We start from the raw sequence: 20,007 nt of genomic DNA on the forward strand, positions 1-20,007 counted from the left end.
TTTCAATGTGCTGAATATATTAGACTACTATTTATTTTGTGAGTGGATGTGATGAAATAAATATTCAGGTGTTTAGTGTATGATTAAGAGTGGAATATAGATTTCTTTGGAGTTATTAAATCCATGTCTTTTACATAATGGACAAATCAAGTTTAAAGAAACATTTACATAGCCTAGCTTGTTTTCTGGTGCTGTTGACCTGCAAGAGAATCTACTTTTGCATATACAGATAAAAGTTTTGCAATTTATGTATAAAAGAAATTGTAGGCATTAAAATATTTTATTGATATTTTCACTGGTTTGCATTTATTTACCAAAACATGTATTCCTTACTTCATCACTCTGTACATGATTCCAGCTAGAAACCCCAGTAGACTCATCAGACTTCAGAGATAGGGTTTACCTTCATGCACACACACACCTCTCTGTTCCTTCTCCCTTACATGTTCACATCTGCTCAGCTGCTGCCACTGATACCTCTCCCCTCTTGCATCACCAGCCTGGAGAACTATTCTTGTATCAGACACCCAAGTTAGGAGAACTGTTTGGAGGTGTAGTCAGGGAACGGGGGAAGAACAACTAGGTGTATAGTTCTTTTCAAGAAATTGAGTGATGCTGATCTCCTATAATAAAAAGAGCCTGAGATAGCTGAGAAGATGAATCCTTAGGTATAAATGAGGCAAGTAGGCACAACCATGCAGCCAGAGAATGTAGGCACTTAACTCAATGGAATGTGTTGAGTCTAGGTCATACAAGTATGATAAATCTAGTATCCTAGATTTAGAAATTACAAATTTTTGCTTATGAATTTTGAATTCACTTTTTCTATTAAAAAAAAGGTAATCCATTCAGTGCATAGAGGCACTTAAAAATACTTCAGCAAACAAACACCAAATAGTCATCAGCAACATGCTGTCAATATGACCCTTTTGGGTCATAGTGGGTCATATTTGTTGGTAAGGGTGTACTTTTTGAACAGTGAAACCATTAGTCATCCCCAAGCAACCACAGAATGGGAGGAGTTCCATATAATTTATTTTAAAAGTATTTGCTCCTGTTAGGTTTTCTTTCTCTCTTTTAGGGTCAGAAAGCTTGAACCACTTTTAGAGGGCTTTTTAGGAATATTCTAGGGCTCAGACACCCAGATTAATTGCATGGGTCTTATACTTAGGTTCCCATCCTTGGTCTCATGAACTCAAACTGCGTCATATTGAGGACTGGACAGTTAGCTTTCATTTCTACACATGCTGCCTGAATCAGCAGGTGTCACTGATAAAAGGCAACTTCTTGACTACTCAGGTGAGGAAGACTTGAACCAAGAGGTAAGTCAAGATCTTGGATAACCCAGCCTCTCTTGCTTGGGTCTTTTTCTTGGCATGTAAAAGCACACCAAAGAGAAGGCCTGGATCTTAATCTTGACTCTGCTATCCAGAACTGTGTGGGTTGGTAAGATACTTAAGCCTCTCAACTTCATTTTTGCTATTTTGTAAAATGGGGCTAAGAAGATTACTACAAGGATTATAATACTGTATAGCTTAGTATCTAGCACCCAATGTTAAAATGCCCTTTCCCCACATGGTGTAAGCTTTGGGTTCTTAATGATAGCTATGAAAGCCACAGAGAAATACCCCCAGAGAATAGGCTTAAAGTTTCTGCAATCTCTACCCCTTTCTGTAACATTTTTTCACCCCTACCTGGACCCTGGACCTTGGACCCAGGAGAAAAGTATGTGGGAAACAGGTCTAAAGTGCTCTAGAGAATTTCTATCCTCAAGGGTACAGAATAGGGGACAAACTGAACCAGGTATCTTAGTCTTAGTGCCAGTCTGGACCCAGTCATTCCCATCCACCCAACTACCTCCTTACCCTCCATTTCCCTGTTTTGAGCTAACAGAATACCAAGTCTTCATCTTTAAAAATGTGGTAACTTGTTACATAAAATGTGACAAAATAATGTGCAATTACTTTATGTGAAACCAACAGGAACTGTACAGCTGGTCGGGAAAGCTTCAGAGCTGCATTACTTCACCAGGATCATCTTTGTTTATTTCCACCGGGGTCTAGAGGGAAAAAAGTATGTCAGGTGGGTCTTGCCTAGTGTTTGCTAGGGTGTGGAGCTGAGGTAACTGCCCTCCTTCCCAAGGGCAGGCAGGGTAGCTGTGTCCAGTTAGGCTGTCTCACCTCATGCCTCCAATCCCAGTTGCCACAGGGGATTAGCAGTGTGGGAGCTGACAAGAGGCAGAGAAAAGACAAACATCCAAGGCCCAAAAGGAGGAGAGAGGAAAGAGACATCTACCACCAGATCGTTTCACAGACCAGTGTTTACTTGATGAGGGACAGTTAAGTGTGGGTTGCTGGTGTGGGCTAGTTTAAGAAGTGGTATTGAAGGCTGAGCATATAAAGTGTCCCAGAAGCAGAAGACTAGGGCAGTCAGGTCAAACAGCTTTGACTCTGGGCCTGAAATATCTTCACCTCTATACCTCCAGTTTCTTTGAAAGACACGGAAGGACTGAAAAACAGTAAAGACTCTTAGGAAAAGATGTATAAAAGATCACATGAAAGACAGAGGGAACACTCTCAACTCTAAGCAGACAGATAGTGACTAACATTAGAGGTAGGTATGCTACAATAACTTTTTCAATAAAGAAGAGAGTACTTGTTTCTAAAGTTGGATTTCGATGCTTAGTTCATTTATCTTGGGGGATATGTTTCAAAGTAGGAGTAGAGAGCAGAGTTGAAGGCACACTTACCCCTCCTGGGGGATACTTATATCCCTTCCACATCGTTCCTGCAATGAGAAGCATCCATAAGACAACAATCATTGCGGAGCTTCGTTGCTTCGCAGCTCCAGCTGCTGCTGGGAGCAGGGGGAACGGGCAGCGCTGAAACGTGTGCTGTTCTAGTCCCCGAGTCCTGGACGCTGGGCTGTCTTCATTCAAGGCCAGATGGTGGATGGTCCAGCATGATAGCTCCTGGCTGAGGAGCTTCGTGGTCTAGTCTGACCTGAAGCGGCTCGTCATGGCTATTTGGGGAGCAGAGCATGGCCACCGATTGTGACATCAGCTCCTGTGACCTTGGGGACCAGTCAGAGGAGCTATGGTAGGGTTGGCCAGGATGCCAGGTATGTAGCAGCTAAAGAACCCTTACTTAGCAGGAGGGCCCCATTCTTTGGTGACTCTGTGTGGTTAGGTCTAGCTGGCATCTTATCTTTAGTATCACCTGCCAAAATTTTAACTACTTGCTTTATGCGATCAGACACAAAAAAACATTGCTGTGAACAAAACCAAACAAAACACACCCTGGATTAACTGGGAGGAGTGACTGGCTATGTATGCTATAAGCAATTACTTAAATCCTATTGTTAGGCAATTCGAAGAAGAAAAAATTTTGCATTTTGTAAAATGGCACAGTTAAACCCTCATCATGCAGGGGAAGCCTCCTCTCAACTTCCCTGAGAAAGGAAGAGAAGGAAATAGGCTATTATGCTCGTTTCATAGCTGGAGAAACCGAGGCACAGAATAGTTTCAGGGGTTTGGTCAGGATCACACTGTGGCAGTGGCTCAAGCTAAACAAGGGCCCACTGCCTCCATCTGCATCCCTACCCCGCAGAGGTCTGACTGTTGGGCCAGTGCTCTCATAGAAATTCTGGGGCAGATGGAGAAAAAAGAAGAGAAAAAAAAAAAAAGAAGAAGAATCACTATCATGCCTAGTATACCTGGGCCTGGGACATGGTAGATACCCATGCCTCCTGGAGAAGCTTCCCAGAAAATCTGCTCCTATACTCAGCATATTATTAAGACTCTTAGAGTTAAGTTTAACAATGGGAACATCTTTGAAAAAACTGGTCTGAATGAAACGGGGTGGGATTTGAAAAACCGAGGAGATAGTTTGCTAAAAGGACATGGCTACTAATGTTTCCTATAGGCAGGCTAGTCTAGTGGAATGAGTGAGAGAGGTCTGAAGTCCAGAGATCTCTGCTTGCACCCCAGCTTCACAAATGGGTTGGTTTGTGTGGCCCTGGGTAAGTAGTTGAGGTCATAGTCTTTGCTGACTGGTCCATTGTTTTGCCTGGTTTGTTCAGTTAGCATTTATTAAATGCTAATTGTCAAGCTTTGCATTAAAGGCTCTACATGAATTCCCAAATGTAATCCTCACAAAAACAGAAAGATACTGAAACATCTCCATTATACAGATGAAGAAACTGAGGTTCAGAGAGATTGAACTTTCTCAAGGTCACATGGCTAGGAAGTTGCAAAGTTAGGACTTGAACTCAAATTTATATTAACTCCAGTTTCAGAGTCTGCCAAAGGGGGCATTAAAAATGCTGGTCTAACTTATTAGAGTTTGCATGGAAAAAAATAAGAATAGATGGAACAGTCTTTGAAAAGAATACCCATGAGGGTATCTGTTATTAACAAATCTTTGAATCAGAGCTTGCTGTCCTCAGCAGTGCTCCCCAAATTCTTTCCCATTCCACTGTTTATTTTTCCAGAGGAATGTAAACTTTCCACTGAGATTTCAAAGTGCCACCAAGTTCTCTTGAAAGGGAGGAATCCAGCCCAACACACTGTCACATCCACTCACAGTTGCAGGTCTTCATCCAAAGTCCGCGTCCTCAGGTGTGTCTTCCTCTCCTGAACAGCCCACCTCTCTTTCCACTTCAGAGTTGGAGGCTGAGGCAGAAAGAAACTCAAAGGCAGAGTTGGCCCTACTCCTTGACCCAGTAGGTGACTGCCTCTGTATGTGACTGGAAGGGCTGCTGAAAGTTCCCACCAATGTCTACATTCCCTTTTCTCCCAGCAACCATTGATCCATTTGGCCTGAAATCCAGAAGTCAGGCACTGTCTCCAGCAGACCCCTTATAAATTCCATAATGCTTTGAAATAAGTGACATTAAGTACCAAAGTGGAGGGGGAAACCCTTAAAGATGTCCCAATGGGATGGGAAGTAGCCTGGGAAACTAACTTTGTTCTCACTGCATCCTGACTCTTATTAATGGTGAGACCTCAACTATCTTTCCTGTTTGGTCAGAAACACCAGCTGGAAGGGTTAGCAGAGCCAGGACTGACTACCAGCGATTAATGGGCAAGGTCATTACTCACCACGAACTCTGGAAATGTGCCCATGTAACATGCAAATCCAACAAAAAGCATCCAGCCAAGCACGATCATGGTAACAAGTAAAACAATTTCTAAGACACGATTGCCCAGTGAAAGACTATTCACCAAGATCTTGACAAAGGAGCGTGCTCATGAAACCCTCAGCTGGTAGAGGTCTTGCATGTCAGTTCCAATCCTTAGCTCCAAAGGATGTGCAACTCCCTAGTGGAGAAGGTGGAGTCTAGTAGGGCATTGTGACATCATTGATCACATGGCCCAGACCACAACACATCAGAGAGACTGCCCCCAGACCAGCAGCTGAGCGGCAAACTAAGCTCTTCGAACGTGCTATCTCACAGCCACAATATGAGGTAGGTACTATTATTTACCCCAGTTTACTAATGAGAAAACTGAGGCTTACAGAGCCTGAGTGACCTGCACTAGGTCACACAGGTGACGCTCCAGATCAGGGTCCAGCTGCCTGTTGGGAAGCTGGGCTCTTTAGACTATAAACAGGGATTGGGAAAGGTGTGTTCCTAGGTCTATGATAGCTGTGAATGAAGCAAAACTGCATTCTAGGGGAAGGAGAATTCTCTTTCTGTCCCTGCAACTCCTCCCCTCCCATCTCAAGGGCTCTCTCACCACCATTTTATATCATTCTTCACTATCTTTGGTCAGTTGCTGTCCACTGGTTCTCTTTTCTTGGCCTTCAAGAAGCCACAAGTATCCTTGTCCTCTCCTCACAAAACCCTCCAACTGATGCTGTGGCTCCCTTCTTAACTGTCCTGTTTCTTAACTGCCTTTCAAGACCAAACTTCGTAAACAATTGGTCCACACCCAAAGCCTTTCTTTCCAGTCCACATTTTTCTTGCATACATCACATCCTGACTTCTGCCCCCACCCCACTACTTGGATGCTTTCTCAGAGGTTACCAAAGATTTCCTTTTTGTCAAGTTTAATGACCTCATCTCGATCCCTCTGACCTCCCTGCACTGGCGTGGTGAACCCCTCCCTCCACCAGAGTTCTTCCTACATACACATCTCCCCATTATTTTGATATCCCCTTTATTTTCATGATTTAAAAAATCACTGTAAATGACGAAACCGTCCAATGATGTATAAAGAAAAACGTAATACTCTTCCCCTCTTTCTTCGCACCACGATGTAAGCAGTATTACCAGCCTAGTGTGTATTCCCTCTGCCAAAGGCTTCTCCCCGAGCTTGAAAACATCACTACACACAGAGGGATACAGAGGGTTATTTTCACTGTTGTTTTATTAAAGGTGATCATACTACATGTGCTACTATGTAACTTGCTTTTCTCCTATAATAATACATCATGGACATCCTCCTGCGTCAATTGATAAAAAATCTATACACATTCCTTTTTTGTTTCTAATAATAAACTTTATTGAGGTATAAATTACATATGATAAAACATACTCATTTTTACTGTACAGTTATATTTTTTTAAATGTGTCACTCTTGTAACTACCACCGCAATTCAAGATGGAAAAAATTGTCATCATCTCAAAAAGTTTTCTGTGCCCCTTTTCAGTCAATCCCTTCCCCCTAATCCCTTGGCCCCTGGCAACCACTGATCTGCTTTTGCATTTTCCAGAACTTCACATAAATGGAATCATAACCTTCTTCCACTGGTTTCTTTCACTTAGCATTAATGCTTTCGAGATTCATTCATGTTGTACAATAGTTAATTCTTTTTTATTGAACGTTATTCCATTGTATGGATGTATCAGTTTATCGATTTACGAGTCAAAAATTATCCGCACTCCAGTTATATTAAAACTTCTGTTGGCTGCACTGTCTTATCAGTGCCTTCCGTTCAAGGCAACTGTCTCCCCAGTCACTGCTGTGCAGGTGTGAATGTGTTACATCAGTTCATTTGTGACTGCACTGTGAGCAAAAATGGATGCCCCACTTGTGATTTGCACGAAAGACCAGTGTGCAGTGATTCATTTTTTGTAATCTGAGGGTGTGCACATCTGCACACTTCTGCTCACACTGCCGACATTCTGCAAAAACTTCGTTTTGAGGTGTTAAAGCATAGTCCTATAGTCCTGATTTTGCTCCATTGGACTTTCACCTGTTTGGTCCTATGAAAGCAGCCCTACGAGGATGAAGATTCACTTCTCATGAAGAAGTGAAGACAGCAGTGCATTCGCAGCTCAGCCTAAAACATTTTTTAATGAAATATGAAAGCTTGTTGACAGATGAACAGCGTATTGAAAAGAAGATTATGTCAAAAAATGATGTATTTGTCTTTTCTAAAAGTTAATTAAATTCTACAGCCAGAGTGCAGATAATTTTTGACTTGGCCCCGTACCTGTCAAAGAACAGTAGTGTTGTTTCTAGTTTGGGGCTATTTTGAATAGAGATGTTATAAATATTTGTGTACAGATTTTTAAAAAAATTTATTTTTGGCTGCATAGGGTCCTAGTTGTGGCATCTGGGATCTTTCGTTGCAGCATGCCAGCTCTTCATTGTGACTTGTGGGCTTCTCTCCAAATGTGGTGCACGGACTAAGTAGTTGCAGTGCACAGGCTCTCTAGCCGTGGCTCGGGGTCTCCAAAATGCGTGGGCTCTGTAGTTGTGGCAAGCAAGATTGGGATCTTTCCTTGCTGCGCAGAGGATTCTCTTTAGTTATGGAGAGTGGGCTTAGTTGCCCCGCGACATGTGGGACCTTAGTTCCCCGACCAGGGATTGAACCCATGTCCCCTGCATTAGAAGGCGGATTCTTAACCACTGGACCACCAGGGAAGTCCCGTGTACAGCTTTTTAAGGGAATATAAGTTTTAATTTTTTAGGGTAAATCCCAGGAGGGGGATTGCTGCATCCTATGGAAAGTGCCCTTTTAAAAACTTCTCCATCACTAATTTTTAGCAATTTTATTTTGAGGCTGCTTTGTGTAACTTTCTGCATGTTTCTTCTACCAGGGGTTTGGTGAACTTCTTGAACCCATGGGTTTATGGTTTTCATCAAATTGGAAAAATGTCTGGCTACTGTTCCTTCAAACACTTTTTCTGGCTCCCCTCTTTCCCCTTCTGTGACCTCTATTACTTGTGTATTAGACCAATAACCAGTGTGATTCTGTCCCACAGCTTGCTGGTACTGTTTATTTTTCTTCTCCTTGTGCTTCATTTTGGATAGTTTCCATTGCTGTCTTTTTCAAGTTCACTTATTTTCCCCCCTAATCTTCTAACCTCCCGTTAATGCCATACAGAGTATTTTTAATTTGATGTTGTATTTTTCATCTCTAGAAATTAAATTTTTTTTTTTAATTATAACTTTCATTTTTCTCCACATCATGTTCATGTTTTCCTTTACATCCTTGAGTATATTTATGAGATGGATAATAAGCATTTTGAGGACCAAGTCTGCAAATCTATCATCTCTGTCATTTCTTAGGTTGTTTCAATGGTTGAATTTTCTTTGTTATGGATGACATTTTCTTGCTTCTTTGAATGCCTGGTAACTTTTGGTTGGATGTTTAACATGGTGAATTTTACAGTGTTGAGTGCTGGACTTTGTTGTTTTCTTTTTGATAGTGTTGGGTTTTCTTCTGAGATGCAGTTAAGCTACCTGGATCCGTCTGATTCTTCTGAGGCTTGTTTTAAGCTTTGTTATGGTGGGCCAGGAGCAGCCTTTACTCTAAGGATAACCATTCCCACTGCTGAGCTATGACCCTTCTGAGTGCTCTCTCTGATGCCTATGGTATTAGGTCTTTTCAATCTGTGGAATTTTCCACAACTCCCAGCCCTTTGGGGAGCTCCAGGAAGTGTTTGGCCTACTGTTTCTGGGTGGTTCTTTTCCCGACCTCATGGAGTTTTACCCCATGTACGCATTGATAGAACTCACAAAGGCCCCTGTGGAGATCTCCAGAGTTCTTTCTCTGTGGAATTGCCTCTTTCCAGGACTCCATCCTGCAAATTCCTGGCACTGTGGCCTCCTTGGTATGCCACTCTCTTTCTTTTCAACTCAGCTTTGTTTGGGTAACCCCTCTCCGTGCTGCAGTCTGAAAATTGCCTCTAGGCAGTAGGCCGGGGCTTGTAAGGCTCATCTCTTTTGTTTCCTTTCTTTCAAAGTTCACAGTCTACTGCAAGATCTGAAAATAATTATTTCATATATTTTACGCAATTTTCTGTTTGTTTATGGAGAGAAGACAACTCCTGTAGCAGTTGATCCTTTACAGACAGAAGCAGAAGTCTAACTTATTTTTTTAAATTCCTGTATAATATTCCATGTATATTTCATCTCTTTCTCTCTCTCTTTTTTCTTTTTTTGGCTGAGCCATGTGGCTTGCAGGATCTTAGTTCCCTGACCAGGGACTGAACCCGGGCCCCAGCAGTGAAAGCGCCAAGTCCTAACCACTGAACTGCCACGGAATTCCCTCATCTTTCTCCTAATAATGGATATATCAGTCAAAATCTAGTCAGGAGATAGAAACCTCACAATGCTTTGAACAGAGAAAGTTCAACAAAAAGAATTACTAACTAGGACTAGGAGATTAATGGAAGAGGTAGAAAGCTCTACATGTCACAGGAATAGCACATACAGGGAGCAGCCACCAACACTAGAACTGAGGCAAAGCATCCGAGGAAGGAATAAACTTCATAGAGTCCCTTCCCCTCCAGGTCTGAGATCCAAATCTTGGAGAAGTGGTGGTCATGACCAACTGGATGGTAGGGAATTCATTAGGCTGCTGTAGGCCAGACCTGGTACATAGGGAACCACCCTCTAAGATGCTGATGGAATCTGCTGGGAAGTCTCCATAGGGGGGCATCTGTCAGGCTTACTGATCACTGCTGAGAATCTACCCATTGGGGATATGCCAGTAGAATGTACCAGGAAGCCACCTGGTTGGGGTGGGTAGAACTCATTGAGTAGCAGAAGCACCACTGCAACTCAATGGGAAGCAGTCTACAGAGGGGCCACTGAAACTACACATAGGCGAGCACTACTGGATATCCCCACTCATGCCACTGGCAGCCACACGTAGGACCAAGAACAAAAGCACAATGGAAGGAGAAAGTCTCTTCCTTCTGCAGTATCACCTCCATTGACTTTTATTGACAAAACCTAATATCATCCCCACTAGCAAAGGAGAAATGCTTAAAAGGTCCAGCTCCACGGTAGCAGAGCAAGCAATAAATGGTGGACTTGGAACTGAAAGGTAATAATTAGTAACAGGCGCGATGTGTGTTTAGTATTTTCCCCCAACGTTTTACCACCATAAACAATGCCATGATTGTGATTAAAAACAAAATCTCTTAGTCAGATTTCTCTTGAGCATTGCCAATTTTTTACTTAACCAGAGAAGCAGCAAAATGACCCCCCAAAAGTATGCCAGTTCAGACAGAGCATGAAAATTGAGAGGCTATATAAAATCCTTACAAAAAGAACTAGTTTAAGAAAAGAAAGACTGCAGTTTCATTTCACAAGGTCAAAGGACATTTGTAGAAGGATGGCCTGAGATGCAGCATAAGTCAATCGATGAACAACAATACAAGCTCCACACATCTAAGAAGTAAATGATGCTGTCTTACATGGAAGCACCTTAAATGTCCATCAACAGATGAATGGATAGAGAAGATGTGGTACATATACACAATGGAATATTACTCAGCTGTAAAAAGGAATGAAATTGGGACATTTGTAGAGACATGGATGGACCCAGAGACTGTCATACAGAGTGAAGTGAGTCAGAAACAGAAAAACAAATATCGTATATTAACACATATATGCGGAATATAGAAAAATGGTACAAATCAACTGGTTTGCAAGGCAGAAATAGAGACACAGATGTAGAGAGACAACAAATATATGGACACCAAGTGGGGGGTGGGGCGGGTTGGGGGGGATGAATTGGGAGATTGGGACTGCCATATATACATTACTAAAGAAAAACAAATATCAAATTGTACACTTTAAATATATGCAGTTTATTGTATGTCAATTGTATCTCAATAAAAGTTCTTCAAAAAAATGACACTCTTGTTTTTTGGGGATTTTTTTTTTTGGCTGTGACTTGCACAGCCTGCAGGATCATAGTTCCCCAACTAGGGACTGAACCTGGGCCACAGCAGTGAAAGCACCAAGTCCCAACCACTGGGCCCCAATACTGTCTTCTGATGAACAAAATTTCTAAATTTTCATGAGGTCCAATTTGTCTATTTTTTTCTTTTGTTGCCTGTGTTTTTGGTGTCATATCCAAGAAATCACTGCCAAATCCAATGTCACAAAGCTTTTGTCCTACATTTTCTTCTAAGAGTTTTATTGTTTCAGGTCTTACATTTAGGTCTTTGATCCATTTTGAGTTAATATTTGTATATGATATTGGATAAGGATCTAACTTCATTTCTGCATACGGATATTCAGTTTTTCCAACACCATTTGCTGAAAAGACTGTCCTTTTCCCACTGAATGGTCCTGGCACTTTTGTCAAAAATAACTGACTATGTGAGGGTCTGTTTCTGGACTCTCTACTCCATTGATGGCATACTTAGAGTAGTCAAAATCACAGGGGCAGAAAGCAGCATGGTGGCTGCCAGGGGTTGGAGGGACGGGAGAATGGGAAGTTTTTGTTTAATGGGTATAGAGATGTTTTACAACATGAAATGAGTTATGGGGACAGATGGTAGTGATGGCTGTAAAACATTATGAATGCATTTAATGCCACTGAACTATATACTTAAAAATGGTTAAGGTGGTAAATTGTACGTTTATGTGTATTTTACACATAAGAAAAACTTTTTAAAGAAGTAAATGATGAGGATACATTTGTCTGATATTCAGAATACTGAGGTTTTATCCCTAAGCAATGTATCTGATATGACCCATAACTATGAAAGCAAAGAATGTAAACAGAGATCAGAAGAAGAGCACCAAGAAAAAATTCTAATTTTAAATAAGCCATTCTTGTGATTTTCCTCAAGCTAGAAACAAAGAAGCAGATTATATACTTTTCCCATTTCTTAGCCTGGGGACTTTTTTCCCTTTTAATATGATTAACATCTTTGTAGAAGATATACATCCTGTGTACTTTTATTTCTGTAAGACAAATTTTCAAAAGTGGGGTTAAAACTGGTATGTATATTTAATTTTGTAATCTTTTCTCCCCCCAAATATTGTCAGTAATATGCCTCTTATTCAACAGGATCTCAGAAACAAGGAAGTAGGTAATACTTCACTAAACCTCAGTTTGCTCATCAGTAAAACTGAGATAATTGATAATAATTCCACCTAGGGTTTTGTGAAGATTAATTGCAATAAAGCACATAAAGCTCTCAGCAATATACCTTCCAGATGGAAACTGACAGCTATACACACAACACACACACACACACACACACACACACACACACACACAAACAGGCATAAAGTATTCCTAGTGCCTATAACTCATCCAAAGTGATTAAACTAGAAGAGAATTGGTGGTTTGGATGGAAGGCCTCTTCCATAAAACGTTCTTTCGTAAAAAACTGAAAAACCTTGCAGGCCTTCTAACTTGACTGCTTTTCCTTGATTAATGGATTTCTGACAGGATCTGTTAGGTCTTAGAATCCCTGGAAATAGCCAGGACATGGAAGCAACCTAAACACCCATCAACAGATGAATGGATAAAAAAGATGTGGCACATCTATACAATGGAATATCACTCAGCCATAAAAAGGAATGAAATTGAGCTACTTGTAATGAGGTGGATAGACCTAGAGACTGTGATACAGAGCGAAGTAAGCCAGAAAGAGAAAAACAAATACCATATGCTAACTCATATATATGGAATCTAAAAAAATGGTACTGATGAACCCAGCAACAGGGCAAGAATAAAGACGCAGATGCAGAGAATGGACTGGAGGACACGGGGTCAGAGGGGAGGGGCGCGAAGTGGAAGCTGGGATGAAGTGAGAGAGTAGTAAAGACATATATACACTACCAAATGTAAAATAGATAGCTAGTGGGAAGTTGCTGTATAACAAAGGGAGATCAACTCCATGATGGGTGATGCCTTAGAGGGCCAGGATAGGGAGGGTTGGAGGGAGTCACGGGAGGGAGGGGATATGGGGATATATGTATAAATACAGCTGATTCACTTTGGTGTACCTCAAAAACTGGTACAGGAGTGTAAAGCAATGATATTCCAATAAAGAGCTTAAAAAAAAAAAGAATCCCTGGAAGTTCCACGGTTTCCGAGGTGTGTTAGATCTGGCTGAGGTGCTCTTAACAAGCCTCTAATCCTTCAACCTTTTCACCTCCTACCTTGCCTCCCGGCTTCCACCCCTCCACCCCCACGCCAGTCTCTTCACAATGCAGCTGTCTTATTCTTTTACACCTCAGTCACATCGTGTCACTCCTCTGTTCAAAACCCTCCAGTGGCTTCCTCTTACTCTTGGAGCAAAAGCCTAAGAAAGAAAAAAGCAGCCCCGGACATCTGGGAACTGGATTGACCCAGCTAGGTCTCAGTGTTGCTAGAAGCTGACCTCGAGCTCACAGCCAGACTGCTGTTGTCCCCTGTTGGGTATAAACAATCTCTCAGAACACTGACATCAGACAGGGTCACCCAGACCATGATAAAATGAGACAAAACAAGGCCTCGTCACAATTTCTTCTAAGCAAAAAACTAGGTCACTGTGCAACCCAGGAAATACCAAACATCCTCTTCTCTCTGCTAACGCGACTCTGCTTCTTTACCAACAACAGCCTTAACCTTGTTCTAGTTTACGCATCTGAGAGAGAATATTTATTGAGATACCGAATCATAGAATTGTGCCGGCCTTCTGATAGCACCCAATCTAAAGTAAAGCTCTGATTTCTTAAGCCCTCTCCCAAATCACCCAGAGCCCAAATCCTATAATAGTTTCTTTCCATATTCTTACTCAGCTGTCCCACTGGTTCTCCACAGCATCTGCTCCCTCAAGGAGTAATCAACCCAACTTGTTTAAGAATGGTGCGTTCCTGATGGTCTCTGGTGAGACAGCACTGACAAGCCAGAATCACAATTGTGCACAAAGTCCCTATAGTGGTTTTCAGACTTTATTACACATTAGAATCACCCAGCCTTGTTAAAACAAATTGCTTGACCTGATCCCCAGATCTGTAAGTCTGGGGTGAGGCCTTAGAATCTGTATTTCTAAAAGTTCCAGGTGACGCTGAGGCTGTAAGTCTGGGGATCACACTGGAAGAACCATTGTCCTAAACCATCTGTGGCTCCCCCTATTTCTCTGAATTAGTCTACTTCCGCTTCCTCACCTCTTCATTCGACTCCAGCCACACTGCCTCCCTGCTGTTTTGAGTCTCCCCAGGCACACATCTGTCTTAGGGCTCTAGATGCCCTCTAATATGGAATACTTTCTCTCTCACCTCTGAAGGAGACCTACCCTTACTTCCTTACCTTGCCTTTTAAAAATTTATTCCCAACACTTAATCACATCTAACATATGGTCTAATTTACTTATTACATTTACTTATTATATTTCTCCTCCTACCAATAAAAGAATGACAGCCTTAGGACTGCTGCTACTTCTATATTGTTTATTGCTGTATCCTCAGAACTAGAAAAATATTGTAGGAGAGCAAAATTTGCCACCCTAAAATGTGTCTCTTTGGCAGGAGGATTAATTTAGGATGATTATCTTTTAAGGCCCCAAAGACCCCCTAACTGCCTAAAAGGATTTAGATAGAGGACCTGTTCCCCTAATTAAGCTATCACCAGAGATGCCTGTAAAGAATATGGGCTAGGTGTGATGGGGGTAACTCAACAGTGCCTAGAAAACAGAGTCTCCTAGTTTCTGCAAGGCCCAGCAAACATTTGTTTAACAAATATTTACTTTCTATCTCCATGTGAATTGCCTTTCTTCCCTTCGATGTCTCAAACCACAACCCCCAACATCCTCTTTTGCTTTTACCTGAAGATGCTATTTAAGGTGAGGGCTTCAGCCATTAAGGCAAGTTAGTTCTCCTGGGTCTCTCCCAGGTGTATATGTTATTAACTTTTGTTTGATTTTCTCCTGTTATTCTGTCTGGTGTCAGTTTACTTCTTAAACCAGCCAGAAGAAGCCAGAATAGAGGAAAATTTCTTCCTAAATTTCTTCCTCCCTGACAATATCTAGCAAATACCCAATGCTCAACAAAAGTTTGTCTAATAAATAAGTGCTCCTTCCAGCCTCTCACTCTCTGCTCCTAATAGAGTCACAGCATTCCTACCTTGGGCTCTTCCTATAAATACGATCACCCTCCCGCCCACCCAACGTCTTACAGTTAAAATAGCCAGCTCCGGGGACCTTTTAGGCCCACTGGCTCAAAGCAGGTTAAGTAACTCTTTCAAGGAGACCAAACAGGGCGAGCAAATTGCATCTCTTCACCTTACTTCTCCAGACGACCTTATCCACCAATCTACCTTTTTTGTCTTCAAACTCTTTCTGTCAAATGACTTTTTCCTGTCTCGGCCACCACCTTGGTTATGCTCTGCCCCGCACCCCATCCCTCCCCCCACCCCCCGCCCCGGCAACCCCTCCCCCCACGCTGCACCACCTTCACTCAGCTGTCTTATCTCCCAGTTTTGACAAGGCTCCTCCTGCCTTCGTTTTCCTTTCCAGCCCCACGAAATTTCGCTTTTGAAGTTCCATTACCTCTTCCTTCCTAAATCCAACTACAATTTGGAGTCTTGATCGTTCTCGATACTCTGCTGAATTCAACACATCCTTCTCGAAACTCTCTCCCAGAACAGCGCCCATATCTTCTACCTCCTTTACTGCTTCTCCTTGAGTCTTTCCTATTCCTCTCTTCACAGATGCCCCCAAGCTTCCCTCCAGCAAGTTGGGTCGTGGTTCCCTTGCCGCTCACGCGTTTCTGACGGCGCTCGGGGCTGACGGAGGAGCTGTGGTCAGACTCCCGGGCGGAGCCTGGCCGAACCTGGGGCGTTGCACGCGGGTGGACTTCCGACTCTGGGAAGGGGCGGGGCCTCGGGCCGCTCGGGCATTTTGGCCCCCGGCAGCCTCCGTCCAGGGGCGGTGCGGAAGGACGTTCGAAGGCCGGGGTCCCAGAACCAGGCTCGCGGGCCCCCCTGGAGATGGAATTCGACAGCGAGGGTCTGAGGCGACTACTTGGCAAGGTGCGGGCAGTCCGCCGGGCAGGGTCTGGGGCGCCGGGGCCTGGGGGCGTTTCCACTCCTGGCCGGGCCGCCTCCTTGGGGCGTTTTCCCGGCTTGTCATGGGGCTTGGAGCGGGGGTGGGTTGGCCTGAAGCCGGCTGCGGGGAATGGCCGCAGGGAGGGTGCGGTCTTCTCCCTCCCGAGGCCGGGGCTCTGGCTCCGCCCGCGATTCCGAGATTCCCCAACCTCCACCCGCTGTAAGACCTTCTCTCGCCACCAGCTTCTCTTGGTCTCGGCTTCCAGCACTCGCCTGCCCCTTTAACCACGCCTTTCTCTCTGCAGAAATGGCCTGTCCCCACCCCCACGCCCCGTTTTCTGACTTGCAGTGTTCACCCTTTGTAGGACTCAACTCAGATGTCACTCTAGAACTAGAATCACTGCCTCTTTACTCGCTTTCAGAAATATCGATGATCACATCGTGGAGTAATTATTCATGTACAAACCTTACTCGGGCGGTGAACTCTGACGGCAGAGACAGTGCTGTAGTATTCCCTTCACCTAGCCCTGTGCCTGACAACCACGGAGTGCTAAGTAACTGTGCAGTGAATGAAAGACCTGTGTAGATTTAGGAATGAAGACAAGGTTGGAAGGCCCAGAAGAGATCCTCGTAAGGTTGTAAGGTTGAGTTGGAGGGCTGACCCAGAAGTCAGACTTACATTTCTCGAGCATGACTAAAAGCCAGTTTCCGTGTTACACCAGGCTCTTAATCCAGGCTCTGTGTTTCCCCACCAGTGTACAGTCTGAGGCAACCACCTTTTTCACCAGTTTCTTAGTTAAGTGATTCATAATAATTTTTAAGACTCCTCTATGCGGAAACCATACATTTATGCCGTTTTTGTTGGGTTTGCCTGTGTCTTTCTTTGTTGGGGCAGTTTGTACACCCCTTCGAGGTTTTGAAGCCTTATAATTGCAATTGTTTATATACTTGATTTGAATGATTTTATCTACTGTGACCGGTGTGTAGGTCTTGTAGGAAGAGAAGGATCATCGTCCTTAGGATTACACCCTTTTCTTTCTCCTCTTCAGAGAACATAAAATTAAAAGAAGCACTCTATCAAGTTTTTCAGTGAGGGGAGCATGGTGTATTGTCCAGGGGGAAGAATTGCTAAAATTGAGAATAGAAAAAGAACTTCATAATTTTGGTGGAACTGGAATTCAGGAAAAAGACAAGATTTCTCAAGGGTGGGAGCAGAATAGTTGAGGGTTTTTGTTTTTATTTTTTATCATCAGTGCATAGCATAGAGTCTGGCACATAGGTGCTTAGTAAATGTCTGTTGGATGTGTAAATTGAGGAAACCAGTTAGAAATAAGTCAGTCCAGCAGAGATTTCCAAAGTTCCTTAACCGTCGAGGTAGGCAAATAACATAATAACTTAATACCTAGAAATAATTTTAGTGCTGAAAAATTTGTGAAGTGAACAATACATTAAAATCAAGCAACTGTATGGAAAACACGAAAAATCTTATTGAAAACAAATGAAACCTAATAAATATTCCAACCTAGAGAAATGTTCCAACTTCGTGGGTGTGAAGATGTCAGCTCTCTCCAGATTGATCTATAGAGTCAATGCAATTCCAATCAAAATTCTAGCAGGGTATTTGGGGAACTTTTCAGACTGATTCTGAAATTCATTTGGAAGGGCAGAAGGCCAGGAATAATCTTGACATTCTTACAGAAGAAGAATAGGTGTGGGACTTGCTCTACCAGATGTGAAGACTAGTAATTGAGACTCAGTGTGGTATTGGTATAAGATAGACAAATTAACCAGTGGGATAGACTAGAGGGCTTAGAACCATGTTCACACATGTTTGGAAATGTGATATAAAACAGAAAAGGCATTGCAGATAACTACAGAAAGGAGAATGCAGGGACAAATGATTATCCATATGGGAAAAAATAAAATTGGACCTTACCTGTTACCGAATGTAAAAATTCCCCATGAATTAAAGATTTAAATGTAAAAGACAAGCTTTAAAATGTATAGAGAGATAAACGTAGGAAAGAATCTTCATGGACTCAGAATATGCAAACATTTTTTAAACGAGATGTAAAATACTCAAAAAAAGAGACTGATAAATTTGACTGCATTTAAGTTAAGAACTTAAATATATATAAGGACACTATGAAGACAGTGAAGAGGCAAAATACAAACTTGGAGAATAATATTGTAATGCATAATTGACAAAGTATTAGTATCTGGAACATATAAATTAGCTTACAAATCAATATTGAAACCAATAGAAAATTGGACAAAAGACATGGAATAATCATTTTTTAAAAAACAAAGGAAGAATCAGGGAAATGAATGTTTGCTCAGTCCATTAGTAGCCATGGAAAAGCAAATTGAGACCATGGTGAGAAACCATTTTCTCTCACTAGATTGGCATAAATTAAGATCATTTCAAAGGGTTTGGAGGATGTGGATGAATGGGAATTTTAAACACTGTTGGGTTAGATGGTTATTTAACCATTTTGGGGAAACAACTTGGCCTTATTTTATTAATTTGATTATGTGTATTTTATATTCCTTCTACATCTAGGTAGTTACCATAGAGAATTTGTAGTACATGAAGCAAGAGGCATTCACAGAGTTATTCATAATTAAAAATTAGAAACAACCCAAATGTTCATTGACAGAAGGATAATTTGTTATATACTCATTCACACAATAGAAAACAGTGCTATGCAGCAGTGAAAATGAATGAACTACAACATTCAGCAGTACGAGTGAATCTTAAAAACATATTCAGTGAGAAAAATTGGAGATTATATACAAAATTGTATTTTGATTAAACTAAGCAACAACTAAACAACAAACAGTGTGGCGTTTAGGGATGCACACAAATGTGGTAAAAACTATGCAGGGCAAAAGCAAAGGGAAGTGACTATACAGTTTAAGGTAGGCAGTTGAATTTAAGGTAGGCAGTTGAGAGAAGGAGCACCTGGACAGACCTAATGGAATTGGAAAGGTCTGTGCTGTCCAGTATGGTAGCCACTAGCCACATGTAGCTCTTTAAATTCATCAAAATTAGATAAAATTAAAAATTGAGTTTCTCAGTCACACCAGCACGATATCGAGTGTCAGTAGCCACATGTGACTTGTGGCTACTGTGTTGGACAGCACACATAATGATCTTTTCCATCATGGCAGAAAGTTTTGTTGGACAGCACTGTTCTAGATCAAACATGGGTGGGTTGGTGCATGAGTGTTTATTCTTCAAAATGTTTATAAATGTACATATATGTTTACATGTGTATATATTCTTTAGTTGTATTAAATATTAAGTTTAGAAAAAGTCTTTGGTTCCCTAATTCCTATTTCCCACTCCCCTGGCTGAGTTACCTTGGACAGGTAACTTAACCTAGATTTGCTCACTTGTAAAATAATAGGATTGGACTTGATCTGTAAGATTCCTTAATACTTAATTTCTTTTAAATGAAATGATGCCGCAAGGTATTCCTCAGGGTCTCCAACATTTGAGCCGTGTCATACAAGAGTACTCTTGATGTTCATAAATATGAGTCTACTAAATAAACATACTGTAGTATAACAGATAAAGTTAAAATGTTAGTAACTTCTCAATTTTTCAGTCTTACTGATTTTTATGATAGTATAATTGCTTTAGTTTTAGAATCTCATGGACCAGTTTTCCTCTTTAGTTCTCTTCCTGCCTGCACCCTTTAAGCAAATGGCATTGTCTGAGGCATGTTCCTTGGAGAATATTATGCAAGCTTCTCTTAGA

The 20,007-nt window shown here is 41.9% G+C and overlaps 2 protein-coding genes across 10 annotated transcripts in view; one reads left to right on the forward strand and one right to left on the reverse strand.

The window, feature by feature from the left end:
• Nucleotides 1-50: 50 nt before the first annotated feature.
• On the reverse strand, nucleotides 51-16,116 carry MISFA (mitochondrial sheath formation associated). 3 transcript variants are annotated; one of them, XM_057696077.1, is made up of 6 exons: nucleotides 15,745-16,116; nucleotides 5,102-9,221; nucleotides 4,584-4,672; nucleotides 3,602-3,644; nucleotides 2,750-2,787; nucleotides 51-2,059 (listed from the first exon to the last, which is right to left on the reverse strand). In XM_057696077.1, exons 2-6 carry the CDS (start codon nucleotides 5,168-5,170, stop codon nucleotides 2,044-2,046), a joined length of 255 nt encoding a protein of 84 aa, XP_057552060.1. In that variant the 5' UTR covers nucleotides 5,171-9,221; nucleotides 15,745-16,116; the 3' UTR covers nucleotides 51-2,043. The 3 variants fall into 3 exon arrangements, 2 of the variants coding, with proteins under 2 accessions (XP_057552060.1, XP_057552059.1); XM_057696076.1 differs by lacking the exon at nucleotides 5,102-9,221; XR_009047544.1 differs by lacking the exons at nucleotides 51-2,059; nucleotides 3,602-3,644; nucleotides 5,102-9,221.
• UEVLD (UEV and lactate/malate dehyrogenase domains) overlaps nucleotides 16,094-20,007 on the forward strand; it is a 44,362-nt gene continuing 40,448 nt past the window's right edge. For all 7 annotated transcript variants that reach the window (XR_009047542.1, XR_009047543.1, XM_057696070.1 and 4 more), the window contains exon 1: nucleotides 16,094-16,226. Coding sequence is in view for 5 of the 7 variants with exons in the window: in XM_057696070.1 (XP_057552053.1) it covers nucleotides 16,185-16,226 (42 nt within the window). In the remaining 2 variants the exon portion in view is untranslated. The remainder of the gene's footprint in view (nucleotides 16,227-20,007) is intronic.

The sequence above is a fragment of the Hippopotamus amphibius genome, chromosome 9, assembly GCF_030028045.1.
Source record: "Hippopotamus amphibius kiboko isolate mHipAmp2 chromosome 9, mHipAmp2.hap2, whole genome shotgun sequence".
In the NCBI taxonomy this organism is placed as follows: Eukaryota; Metazoa; Chordata; class Mammalia; order Artiodactyla; family Hippopotamidae; genus Hippopotamus; species Hippopotamus amphibius.